The sequence below is a fragment of the Aquarana catesbeiana genome, linkage group LG09, assembly GCF_042186555.1.
Source record: "Aquarana catesbeiana isolate 2022-GZ linkage group LG09, ASM4218655v1, whole genome shotgun sequence".
In the NCBI taxonomy this organism is placed as follows: domain Eukaryota; kingdom Metazoa; phylum Chordata; class Amphibia; order Anura; family Ranidae; genus Aquarana; species Aquarana catesbeiana.
Genome location: NC_133332.1, coordinates 47,841,843 through 47,855,877, shown reverse-complemented (window position 1 = coordinate 47,855,877; position 14,035 = coordinate 47,841,843). Strand labels below are relative to the sequence as shown.

The window sequence follows — 14,035 nt, the reverse complement described above, 5'->3', positions numbered from 1 at the left end:
CCCAGCACATCAGGGCACAAGGCACATCAGGGCACAACACATCAGGGCACAGCACATCAGGCCACTTCAGGGTACAGGGCACAGCACATCAGGGTACAGAGCCCAGCACATCAGGGCACAACACATCAGGGTACAGGGCACATCAGGGCACAGCACATCAGGGTACAGGGCACATCAGGGCAGAGAACATCAGGGTACAGCAAACCAGACTACATCAGGGCACAGCACATCAGGGCAGGGTACAGAGCCCAGCACATCAGGGCACAGCACATCAGGGTACAGCACATCAGGGCACATCACATCAGGGTACAGGGCACAGCACATCAGGGTACTGGACATCAGGGCACACGACATTGAGGCACAGCACACCGGGGCACAACACATCAGGGCACAGGACATCGGGGCACAGGACATCAGGGCACAGGACACATCAGGGCACAGCACATCATGGTACAGAGCCCAGCACATCAGGGCACAGCACATCAGGGCACATCAGGGCACAGCACACATCGAGACACAGCACATCGGGGCACAGGACACAGCACATCAAGGTACAGAGCCCAGCACATCAGGGCACAGCACATCAGGGTACAGAGCCCAGCACATCAGGGCACAGCACATCAGGGTACATGGGGCACATCAGGGCACATTGGGGCACATTCAGGGCACATGGGGCACATCAGGGCACATGGGACACATTCAGGGTACATGGGGCACATTCAGGACACATGGGGCACATATGGGGCACATCAGGGCACATCAGGCACATCAGGGCACATGGGGCACAGCGTTTACTTGTTGTTTTCTTCAAATGCAGAGTAGCACAGGAATCGTCTGTGGTAAGTTCTCTCTCATGTCACGCTGCTGCTCCTCCCCCCGTCGGCCCCTCCTCTCTTCTCGTTCATCCCAGATGATGTCACAAGCAAATGGGGAGGGACGAGAAGAGAGGAGGGGCCGCGGCGGGGGGGAGCAGCAGCAGCGTGACATGAGAGAGAACTTACTACAGATGCTTCCTGCGCTACTCTGCTTGCATCTCGATCTACGCACCAGGCGCCAGCTGTCAGCGATTGATGGGTACATTTGTAGACACCGCAGATGCAATAGGCGGCCGCTGAAACTGAGCCATCGGCCCACCGGGAAACTCCCGGTAGTCCCGATCACACATCAGGGCACAAGGTACATCCGGGTACAGAGCCCAGCACATCAGGGCACAAGGTACATCAGGGCACAACACATCAGGGTACAGGGCACATCAGGGCACAACACATCAGGGTACAGGGCACACCAGGGCAGAGCACATCCGGGTACAGCAAACCAGACTACATCAGGGTACAGGGCACAGCACATCAGGGCAGAGTACAGAGCCCAGCACATCAGGGCACAGCACATCAGGGTACAGCACATCAGGGCACATCACATCAGGGTACAGGGCACAGCACATCAGGACACAGCACATCAGGGTACTGGACATCAGGGCACATCAGATCACACGACATTGAGGCCCAGCACACCAGGGCACAGGACATCAGGGCACAGGGCACATCAGGGCACATCAGGGCACAGGGCACATCATGGCACAGGGCACATCAGGGCACAGGACCTCGGGGCACAGCACATCGGGGCACAGAGCCCAGCACATCAGGGCACAATGTACATCAGGGCACAACACATCAGGGTACAGGGCATATCAGGGCACAGCACATCAGGGTACAGCAAACCAGGCCACATCAGGGTACAGGGAACAGCACATCAGGGCACAGCACATCAAGGTACAGAGCCCAGCACATCAGGGCACAGCACATCAGGGCACATCACATCAGGGTACATCACATCAGGGTACAGGGCACAGCACATCAGGACACAGCACATTAGGGTACTGGACATCAGGGCACATCAGGGCACAGGTCACAGTACATCAGGGCACACGACATTAAGGCACAGCACACAGGGGCACAGCACACCCTCCTCTCTTCTCTTCCATCCCAGATGATGTCACAAGCAAATGGGGATGAACGAGAAGAGAGGAGAGGAGGGGCCGCTGGGGAGCAGTGCTGCGTGACATGGGAAAGAACCTATCACAGACGCTTCCTGCGCTACTCTGCATGCTGGCTAAATCTTGATCTACCCATCAGGCACCAACTGTCGGCAATTTGACTGGTAGATTGCCGCTGAAACCGGCCCACTGAGCCATCGGCCCACCGGGAAACTGCTGGTAGTCCGATGGCCAGTCCATCACTGCCTTTTTGGCTAGCTATTTTTTCTTGTTGCTTCAAAGGCCCTACTACTTAGAAGGCATTTATCCTATTCATTGCAGTTGTAAAAAACGGCTCTATAATATGTTGTATGTCCACTTGACCACCGGAAGATTTACCCCCCTTAATGACCAGGACGATACGGCACTGTGTTATTTTGACTGACGATTGAGTGGTCATGCAACGCTGTACGCAAATACATTTTTTTCCCCACAAATAGAGCTTTCTTTTGGTGGTATATGATCACCTCTGTGGTTTTTATTTTTTGCACTATAAACAAAAAAAATACAGACAATTTTGAAAAAAAAAAAAAAATCGAATTACTTCATCAATTTAGGCCAATCTGTATTCTGCTACATGTTTTTGGTAAAAAATAATCCCAATAAGCGTACATCAATTAATTTGCCATTTGTCAATATGATCATCGGGTACTCATGCTGACCAGTGAGTGCTTTCCACTGCGAACATTATGATGAATACTCACTCCGGGGCTGTGTATTGTAGTGTATGGTGTACAGATCGCTACACCGACAGCACAGGACATTGTGGCTGCTATGTGTAGCAAGGTCTGGAGGGGTGGCCAATAGGATGGTTTCTCCTTTCTTCTCATGACCCGTTTCCTGATTGGCCAGGAGGCGAATCAGTGTGATAATAGCGAATATTCATTCGCTATTGTCACACAAATGGCTGGGCTTGGAGCGCAGTGCTCTGTGCCCCGAGACCATCCTTTTTTGAAGCCAATTAGAGCCTCTGGCGCTAATTACATCCTTAACCCCCCCATTGGAATCCATGCGTCCGGTGCCCTGCATGTAGATTAGAGGGCAGGATGCATGGATAGGGGGCGGCGCCCGTAAGCTCCTAAATGGACGGGCCGCCACTGGTGGCCAAGATATTTGGAGATATTTTCATTTTTTGTTCTGGAATTGATGTGGAGTTACAACCCCTGTCATGTACTTACTGTTGTCTGTGTCACTGCTGGGTAGATTCCCCTATCTACAACCCCAGTTCTGAAAAAGTTGGGATACTGTGTAAAATCTACATAAAAACTAAATGCAATGATTTGCAAATCTCATAAATCCGTATTTTATTCACAATAGAAAATAGAAAACACATCAAATGTTTAAACTGAGAAAATGAACCATTTTACCACTTAAGGACCGCTCACAGCCTTTTTATTGCAGTCCAGCGGCACTGCTGTGCTGGATCACATACATGTACGTAATACAGCATTTCCGGGTAAAGTGCGCATGCGCAACCGCCGCCCGAACTGTACTGTCATTTGGTACAGCACAAGTTGGTCAGCAGGTCCTAGACAATTATTTATGACTGGGACCTGTTGATTGCCTTAGCGAATCACAGTACAAAGCTCTGTGTTTAGTAACAACATGGGCTCTGTACAGAGAGCAGCAATGTGGCTGTGTGTTTCTCCCTGCATAGCAGGGAGAAAAAAAATCCACATTGGTTAGTAAAAGCAGCACATATTACACATTGTTAGGTACACAGTTCATTTGATTGCCCCTAGATGTTGACCCCTTCCCAGCCAGTGTCATTAGTACAGTGACAGTGCATAATATGGTCACTGATCACTGTATTAGTGTCACGGGGATGTCCGTGTCAGTTCCCACTCAGTGTCAGATTGCTTGCCGCATTCACACAGTCCCACTATCGCTGATCACTGCCATTACTAGTATAAAAAATAAATAAAATAATTAAAAAAAAAACAATTCCAATATATACACTGTATACCATAGTTTGTAGAGACAATGGGGTTGATTTACTAAAGGCAAACAGACTGTGGACTTTGCAAAGTGCAGTTGCTCCAGAGCTTAGTAAATGAGCTAAAGCTCAGCTGACTTCCATCATTCAATTGTGTGCAAGCAAAAATGCAGGTTTTTTTTCCCCTTGTAGTCTATTTGCCTTTAGTAAACCAACCCCATAACTTTCACACAAACCAATTAATATACACTTATTGGGATTTTTTTTAACAAAGACATATAGCGGAATACATTTTGTCCTTAACTTATGAAGACATTTGATTTTTTTATTGGATATGTTTTATAGCAGAAAGTAGAATAATGTTTTTTTTTGTTTGTTTTTTTTTTTAATTTTTGATCTTTTTTCATTTATTTAATATGAAACCCAATGGTGAGAATGAAAAGAAAGCTCTATTTGTGAGAACAAATGACATATATTTCATTTATGTACAATGTTGCATGACCGCACAATTGCCAGTTAAAGTAGCGCAGTGCCAAATAGCAAAAAATGGCCTGGTCATGAAGGGGGTAAAACCTTCCGGAGCTTAAGTGGTTAAGAAAAAAAAATAAGGTCATTTTGAAATTGATGGCAGCAACATGTCTCAAAAAAGTGATACTAACAAGGAAGAGCTGGAGGCTGGGTTCACACTAGTGCGAATTGGATACGGTTTCCCCAGCATCCAATTCGCATAGCAGGAGATTGTGACCGGCTCTCTATGGAGCCAGTTCACATATCTCCGCAGTGGCTCTGGTGAGATTTGCACAGTAGTCCTGTGCATCTTTTGGTTCGTTTTAGCCAAAAGTTCAGGCTGAATTTGGACCTGAAACGGTGAATGAGGACACACCGGACTCCTGCTGTGAGCCTCTGTGTGCTCATATGTGAACCCAGCCGGAAGAGGATTTTGAAACTATTTAGGTTCATTGGCAACAGGTCCGTAACATGACTGGGTATAAAAATAGCATCTTAGGGAGTCAGAGTGTCTCAAAAGTAAAGATGGACAGAGGTTCACCAATCTGTGAAAATCTGTATCTAAAAACTCAAAGTTTTAACTGGTTACTTTCCATAGTACAGACTAGGGTTGCAGCAATTCCACCTTTTTTATCGGTGAGTAGGTGAGTTATAAATTTTTTTAAATTGCCCCCTAGATGGCGCTTTAATCCCTTTCTATACAGCCGTGGCCAAAAGTTTTAAGAATGACACAAATATTAATTTTCTCAAAGTCGGCTGCCTCTGTTTTTATGATGGCAATTTCCATATACTCCAGAATGTTATGAACAGTGATCAAATGAATTCTATAAAAAAATCTATAAAAACACATTTTGAAAAAACTAATTTTTTTTTTACTTACCAGAAACGCCTGTTGCTAGGCAGTCTTCCTAATCTACCACTTCCTATACCGCGGAGCTCTTCTTTTTCTTCCTCCCTCGCGTGTTCTTCTGGGTAATGGGGCGCGCTGTCTTCTGGGACCTGTGTGTGTCCCAGAAGACAGCCGGCCATTCACAAAGCACAGCGCGACTCGGGCATACGCAGTAGGAAACGGGCAGTGAAGCCTCAAGGCTCCACTGCCTGTTTCCCTTAGTTAGGATGGCAGCATCGGCAAACAATCTGACGGATGGATCAGCCTGAGCCTGAGATTGCAGGCTCCCTGGACAGGTAAGTGTCCTTATTAAAAGTTAGCAGCTACAGTGTTTGTAGCTGCTGACTTTTAAAAAAATAAAAATCGGCTGGAACACCGCTTTAGTCCCATAAAAATCATTTCCATTGCATTTGTGAAGAGGACTTCAGGGCGCCCAAGAAAGTCCAGAAAACGCCAGGACCGTCTCCTACAGTTGATTCAGCTGTGGGATCGGGGCACCACCAGTGCAGAGCTTGTTCAGGAACGGCAGCAGGCAGGTGTGAGTACATCTGCAGGCACAGTGAGAAGAAGACTTTTGGAGGATGGCCTGGTGTCAGGAAGGGCAGCATAGAAACCACTTCTCACCAAGAAAAACATCAGGAACAGACAGATATTCTGCAAAAGCTACAGGGATTGGACTGCTGAGGACTGGGGTAAAGTCATTTTCTCTGATGAATCCCTTTTCCGATTGTTTGGGTCATCCGGAAAAAACCTTGTCCGGAGAAGAAAAGTTGAGCGCTACCATCAGTTCGATGTCATGTCAACAGTAAAGCCTCCTGAGACCATTCATGTGTGGGGTCGCTTCTCAGCCAAGGGAGTGGGCTCACTCACAATTTTGCCAAACACAGCCATGAATAAAGAATGAGACAAAAACATCCTCCGAGAGCAACTACCAAGAACAGTTTGGTGAGGAACAATGCCTTTTCCAGCATGCTGGGGGTACCTTGTCATAAGGCAAAAGTGATAACTAAGTGGCTTGGGGAACTAAATATAAATGTTGGGTCCATGGCCAGGAAACTCCCCAGACCTTAATCCCATTGAAAATTTGTGGTCAATCCTCAAGAGAGGGGTAAAAAAAACAAAAAAAAAACACAAATTCTGACAAACTCCAAGCATTGATTATACAAGAATGGGCTGCTATCAGTCAGGATGTGGCCCAGAAGTTGACTGACAGCATGCCAAGGAGAATTGCAGAGGTCTTGAAAAAGAAGGGTCAACACTGCAAATATTGACTCTTTGCATATCATTGTCAATAAAAGCCTTTGTCACTTATGAAATGCTTGCAATTATACTTCAGTATACCATATGACAATAAGATCTAAAAACACTGAAGCAGCAGACTTTGTGAAAATTATTATTTGTGTCATTCTCAAAACTTTTGGCCACGGCTGTTCACACACGCAGGAGCGGCAGGGGAAATCGCATGTGATTTGGACCACATTCCTGTTCAAATTGCATGCGATTCTTTGCAGTGCAATTTGCGGCCATGCATTGTCTATTGACGCAAATCGCACCGCAAAGTATTGGTTTCAATATTGAGAGCATTTGGGCGAGTATCGATAGTAGCTCAAATGCTTGATAATCAATACATCCCTAGTACAGACCATCATTTCAGACACTTATAATTGAGACCTTGGTCAGAATCAATCCCAATTATTGATTAATTTCATTTCTATATTTGCAGATATTCACTTCCAATTATGGCCCCGAGGTTCTTGGTGAGCTGGTGGCTCAGTTACACTCTTCCTACTACCGTTATAACAAAGTATTCTTCGCCTATGAAAGGGACCCTCGATCTGCAGCGTACATACCTCCAGAGAAGGGGCACTATTATTATCACGCTGCCGTGTTTGGCGGCACGCCATCGCGTCTCTTTAACCTTACCTCCAGCTGTCTGAAGGGCATCTTAAGGGACAAGGAGCACAATATGGAGGCAGTGTGGCATGATGAAAGTCATCTCAACAGATATTTTGCCTTGGAAGAGCTGCCACTGAAGATACTGTCACCAGAGTATTGCTGGGACAACAGATTGTGGTTGAAATATCATAAACTGGTCTGGGCAAAAAAACATTATTCAAAATTAAGGGTATAACTCAGTCAGATGAAGATGATTAATGACAACTAAGTGACAAGATCATATAGCCATAAGGACCTGTGGATTTGGGTACAAAACTAGACAGGGTTTTGATTGGGGTTCTACTTTTAGCCTAATAGATTCTGATTGGTTTCTAATGGACAACACCAACATCTTTCCTATCATAAAGGTATCAGTTTTGCTGGCCAATGCATTTCTAGGGGCAGGTTGAATTTTTACCCCAAATGATTACCAATTAGACACAATTGCCTTGTCCCAAAATCGAATAACTCGTAACAAACAATTGGATTTTGCCTTTCAGTAAGGTTGCCAGTGGCAGCCCGTAATGCAGGACCCAGGGATTCCAATGGGGGTGGGGGGGGGTTTGAAGCACGTGATTAGAGCCAGAGGTTCTAATAAGCTTTAAAAAAAGGGTGGGCTTGGAGTGCAATCCACCCAGTTGTGTGACAATAGGGAATTAATATTCGCTATTGTCTTCCTGATTCTCCTCCGGGCCAATGAGGAAGCGGGTCCTGAGACCCGTCACCCGATTGGCAGAGAGGAGAAGCAATCCTATTGGCCGCCGAGGAGGAGGAGACACAGGGGAAGCCGCCGTGCAGCACCAGGAGAAGGAGACACCGCCCGGAGGAAGAGCTGCCCACAACCTAGATGGGGTAAGTGCGGGGCTGGTGACCAACCAACCAACTGGGGGGGGGTGGTTTGTTTGCCGCCCCCTCCTCAAAAAATATACCACCAGCTGCCACTAGAAGTTGCTCTAAACTGAAGGAAAGTCTTTTATAGTTTACAAGAAGTTTTTGCTCTTTACACTGCCTAAAGTGAATGTTAGACAGTGAAATACACAGATGTCATACATGCTGTATTTGGGAGCTGTTTACCTGCCAAAGGATTTGCATCGCTGTCCACCCAGTCCTGCCATTTACACAGCCCCGTCCCACTGCACAGCCAGGAAAGTCGCACCATTTTTTTTTGTTACAGTTGGAAGTAGTTGAGTATTGCACCAATTAAATTTTTTGAAAGTGGGCCCCAGGAGCTTATAGCCACAATGTGCTAGTATGCACAGCACATTAGCACATTATGGCAGACTTACCTGGCTAGCAATCCCCTCCAGCGCTCCTGTCAATCACTGGCACTGCCCATAGGTGTGCGCAGCCTATTGCATTAGGATGTACAGCCCAAATGTATTAAAACATGGACGGAGTTAATAAAGCAGTGGATGGTCTCAGTAGTTTTTCATTTTTAGTATTTTATTTTTATTATTATTTTTACAATTTTTTTTAGGAGCCCTGTTGGGGGGCTTTGGTGAAATATCAGCAGGAGGAATCTGGGCCACATGGGGTGATTAGAGTGTGTCCAGGCACACCCGGCACACCCCTTGTGCACGCCTATGGCACTGCTGTCTTCTCCTGGTCCTCCTGCTAGGTTCCGACTCTTCGGCAACATGGTTGGCCGGGCCACGATGATGCACACGAGAGTCACATTTTCATGGCACAGAGCCGTGCCATAAATGTATGCTGAGCTGCGCATGAAAGACTCGGTGTACACCAGCACACTGACAGGCAGGGAGAAAGATTTGTGACAGAGGAGGATAATAAGATTTCATCTGTTATAAAAAATCCAACCTGTCATTGTTTTTCTTTTTTAAGTTTAATTTCATTTCAAACTCTAAACTCTGAAAGGGGGGAGATTTACTAAAACAGGTGCATGCAGAATCTGGTGCAACTGTGCATAGTAAGCCAGTGTTTCTCAACTCCAGTCCTCAAGACGCCCCAACAGGTCATGTTTTCAGGCTCTCCATTATTTTGCACTGGTGATTTGATCAGTTTCACTGCCTTAGTATTTACCACAGCCCTTTTATCTGAGGGAAATCCTGAAAACATGACTTGTTGGGGCGCCTTGAGGACTGGAGTTGAGAAACATTGTAGTAACCCATTAGCTTCCAGGTTTTATTGTCAAAGGTTCAACATTCAATTCAACAAGCTGATTGGTTACTATGCACAGCTGCTCCAGATTCTATGTGCACCAGTTTTAGTAAATCTTCCCCACAGTGTTGTCATCTGCCCACCCCCTCTACTCTGCTGATTAGTCAGTGAAAGGACAGCAGAAGATTGATGAGCTCATCCTTCTGCCCAATTCCTATTATCATGTTCCTCGTCCGCTCAATATAGCACTCCTCATGGACTTGCTGTTCTGCCCCTCTCTCTCCTAGTCTGATTGCTGCTTTACAAAGACACCAGGTCAAATGTAGGCACTTAAACTGCTTGCATTGAAAAAGATAATGTATTAATAAATACAGAACTGCAGATAAGTGTGCCATTTATATCATCATGGAGATGTAATCTGAAGATCCAAAAAAGACAGTGATTAAGCCTAGGTTCACATTGGAGCGGGTTAGAAATCGTGCAAGCTCAGCTGCGCAGATCACAAATCACCCCCGAAATCTCCAAAAGTATTACAGGAACTACTTTTGAGAATCGGTGCACCGATTCGGACGGTGCCATTGCAATAGCTGCCGATTTGGCATGCGATTTGACATGTCAAATCGCATGCCAAATCACTTCAATGTGAACCTAGGCTTAAAGAAAAAAGAGATTAGGGAGATTTAAAGTGTAACTCCACTTTTGCTAAAAACACAAAAAAACTAAAATAAACAATCCTCTCTGGGTGATTATCGTTCATTGCGAGGATTTTACCAAAATTGGTAGCAGATTCCTACCTTGTTCTCCTTTGAAGAAATAAGCTGTTAGTTCCATATCTTTTTACATACTGAATCCTGAATGAGAGGCCCTGTGTTCATTATAACCATCTGGTTTAGGGATGCAACAATACCGTTTCTCTATCGGCGAGTACAAGTACCAATACTTTCAGTCAAGTACTCGCCAATACTAATACTTTGCGGTGCAATTTGCATCAATACAAAATAAATGGTCGCAAATCGCACTGCAAAGAATCTCATGCGATTTGAACAGGAGTGAGGTGTGATTCGTGTCTGAGTCACATGCGATTTCCCCCTTCGCTCCTGTGTGTGTATAGAAAGGGAAAATCGCCATCTAGTGGGCAGTTTATTAAAAATGTGATAACTCACATTAAAGTGGTAGTAAATGCTGTACTACCACTTGTACCTACAGGTAAGCCTGTAATAAGGTTATTATGCACCGTTTAGGAGATATTCAGAGTGCATGCAGCCGATGACATCATCATTGATAGGAGGAGAGAGCAGCGGAACAGAGATATCTGTGCAGCTTCCCCTTTCGCTGTCCTTTCACCGGCCAAGGGCAGGTCCAGGATGGTTGGGCTCAGAGGAAGCCAGTTGAATGATGCTGGCCAACAGACCAGGGACCATCCTGTGGCAGAAAAAATGTACTACAGGGGATCTCTGGATTGAAGTTGAATATTGCAGCAAAAGCTGTTTTTCTTATTTGATCTTTTAATGCACTATTCATTTCTATTTATTTTTGTCTGGAGCTCTGCCATAATATTATATATATATCAGTATTTTTTATTTGTCTGATTCCCTGTTGAAGATTTTCCTTCACTTCCTGGTAAAAAATAGTTTTCAGCTGGACAGGAAATGGTTGTAAATCTCTCCGATGGGTCCCCAAATAGCAGTAAAACCTGGGGGTTCTAATCCTTCTATAGTCCATCCAAAACTGGAAAATATTTCTGCTTGGCATACCCTTTGAAGTGGTATTAAACCCAAAACCAAAAATGTATTGTGTTGCAGCTTACCAATCATTAGATGTGGTGGCTGCGTTGGTTTTTATTTCTTTAGCTTTTTCCCCTCTGTTTTCACCTGGTGATCTGGCCAGTAATACACCTCCTGTATTAGTGAGACACAACTCTGAATGAATAAGCACAGGCGGCACAGCAGACAGCAGCATTGTCAGTCTGGGGAGAGGGGAGTGTTAAATGTATTAGCAAATTTCATTACACTAGCAAACTAAAGCCAAACTCCAACTCAAACTTTATAAGCAGTTACAGCAAACAGTTTTTTTACCTTTTGGGATAAATGTTTTACAGGACTAAATAAAAGCTGATCATTTTAACCACCCCTGCCAGTGTTAAATGGTTCGTCTCATCCATGTAAACTGATACATTCTGCAGGAGAACTTAAAGTGTTACTAAACCCAGGACCCTGCATTCACTATATCTGGTCTCTCACAGTACACAGAACATGGAAATGCAATTATTTTAGTAAATATAAACTGCTAAATACCTTTTCTATTATCAGTTCCTGGTAAAGCTTGTAGGAGGAGTTTTCATACTGCATTGAGCTCTCCTATCAGGATCCAGGACCCCTGACCCTCTGTCTAAACAGTGTTGACCCTGTGCTGATCACATGCACCCCCCCCCCCCCCGAAAAAAAAAAAACGCTCTATCAATACACACCAAACTGAGCATGTGCAGCCTGACCCCAAAGGCTCTGTCTTACTCTGATATGTTCTGGAGTCAGTGGAAGAAGAGGAGGATCTGTGCATACAAGATCAAGCAGCCTTTTTACACAATGAGGAGGAATAACCCCTTAGGTTCCACAGTGCGTATAACAAGCATGCTTTACTGCATATACAGACTGAATTTACTGTTGTGGGTTTAGTAACACTTTAAGCTTCTGAAAAATAATAGTCTTGCTGGCTGGATCACTAGATGAAAATAAAAGAAAGAAAGCCTAAAAAAGAAAACCAATGCAGCCATCACATCTGAGAATTGGTAACCTGCAATATAATAAATGTTTGCTTTTGGGTTTAATACCACTTTAAATCTTCCCCACTCTTGCCAAAACCAAAGAAAAGGATTTGCCCTTACATAAGCTTTAACTATTTTTGCACAATAACATTCATGTAATATCCTTTTTTAGTGTCAATAGGAAAGGTTCCCCATGGGGTTTTGGATTGCAGCAACAAGATACAAAAAATTTGAAAAAATATATAATTTTATTTAGAAAAAATTGTTACATCAAAGAGACATTTGTTTGTGTTAAAACATGAGCTCTGTAGGTAAGGCTAATACATGTACATAAAAATGCAGCCACTGAATACGAAAAAAGAAGAACATAGCGCTGTAACATAACAAAATGTGGAAAAAGTGAAGTGCTGTAAATACTTTCCAGGCGCACTGTATATAAAATGAACTATTTATCTTTTAAAAAGCGTTTCCCAGTGCTAAACTGTTCATCCAATTTCTAAATTGCTGCATTTGTAAATTTCAAAAGCCAATATAAAAGGAATATTAGTGGGAAAAAAGCACTTGGGGGTTTAACTAAAAAAAACTTTTGTGCCATTCTCCTTTAAGCAGCGCGTGGCAAGGGGTGTGCCCTATGCCTACATACTCTTGCTAATAGGTGTCCCTTGCTCCCATCTCAAAAAGTTGGGAAGTATGATTAAAACATCAGTTGAGAGGGCAGGAGATCTGACCACACCTGACAACACTAAGGAGAACTGGGGCTTATGGTCATGTGACTGCCAAGATTAGCTTCCCGTTAGCCGCCGGTAACTGTGCCGGAAGCGCGCTCTCGGCACAGCTCTATTTGCACTAATGTACGCAAATATGCAGCCACTCGGTGCCAAGGCCAACCCGCCATGGGGCTGCAGATTTGCTTGCGCTCAGTGCTAAGGATGAGCTCAGGCGTGTTCACAACTCCACGTGCCCGCGCCTGCCATGAAGCTGACACTTCGCAGCGCTAATCACAGCTAGTGAGACATTTCCTGATCTGTGCAGCCGTGGATCGGGGATGGTCTCACTGCCTGTGATTAGCACTGCGGAGCGTCAGCTTCCTGGCGGGCGTGGGCACATGGAGTTGCGAACACGCCTGAGCCCCTCCTTACTCATCGCCAAGAGGTTTAGGCCCCTTTCACACTTGTGCGACTTGGGACTGCAAAGTCGCATGACAAGTCCTACCCCATGATTTCCAATGAGTACCATTCATATCGCACGACTAGACTTCCCAGTAGGGGCGTTGGTAGGTCTGCAAAAGATCTGGGGCTAGAGCCCATAGCAGCGGTCACCAACCTTTTTGGATGGCTGCGGGGGGGGGGACCGGTGGTAAACAATTTTTCACGGGCGATGGCTGGTATTGGCGCTTCAATCATCACGATGGCACCATGGTTGATAGGGTGTCCGTGATTGAAGTGCATTATTTCTATTGTTACATTCTAATATATAATGAAGTAGTTCAATTCACCATACTGCAGAATCAGTGGCAGCCCTGGGCGTGTCACTTGCCACATCTCCTGTCACCAGATGCAGCGTGTTACTTGCCAACGTCACCTGCCACTAGATGTGGAAAGTCACTTGCCACTTTCACCTGGCAGCAGATGTGGATTGTCACTTGCCACGTCACCTGCCACCATTTGCAGATTGTCACTTGCCACATCTCTTGCCACCATTTGCAGATTGTCACTTGCCACATCTCTTGCCACCATTTGCAGATTGTCACTTGCCATGTCACCTGCCACCATTTGCAGATTGTCACTTGCCACGTCTCCTGGCACCATTTGCAGATTGCCACATCTCCTGCCACCATTTGCAGATTGTCATTTGCCA

At 45.3% G+C, this 14,035-nt stretch overlaps 1 protein-coding gene across 2 annotated transcripts in view; it reads left to right on the top strand.

Moving 5' to 3' along the window:
• Positions 1–11,546, top strand: part of LOC141107594 (N-acetyllactosaminide alpha-1,3-galactosyltransferase-like) — a 153,762-nt gene extending 142,216 nt beyond the window's left edge. For both annotated transcript variants that reach the window (XM_073598444.1, XM_073598443.1), the window contains one exon: positions 7,088–11,546. In XM_073598444.1, coding sequence (XP_073454545.1) covers positions 7,088–7,495 — 408 coding nt within the window. In that variant the 3' untranslated portion in view covers positions 7,496–11,546. The remainder of the gene's footprint in view (positions 1–7,087) is intronic.
• The last annotated feature ends 2,489 nt before the right edge of the window (positions 11,547–14,035 follow it).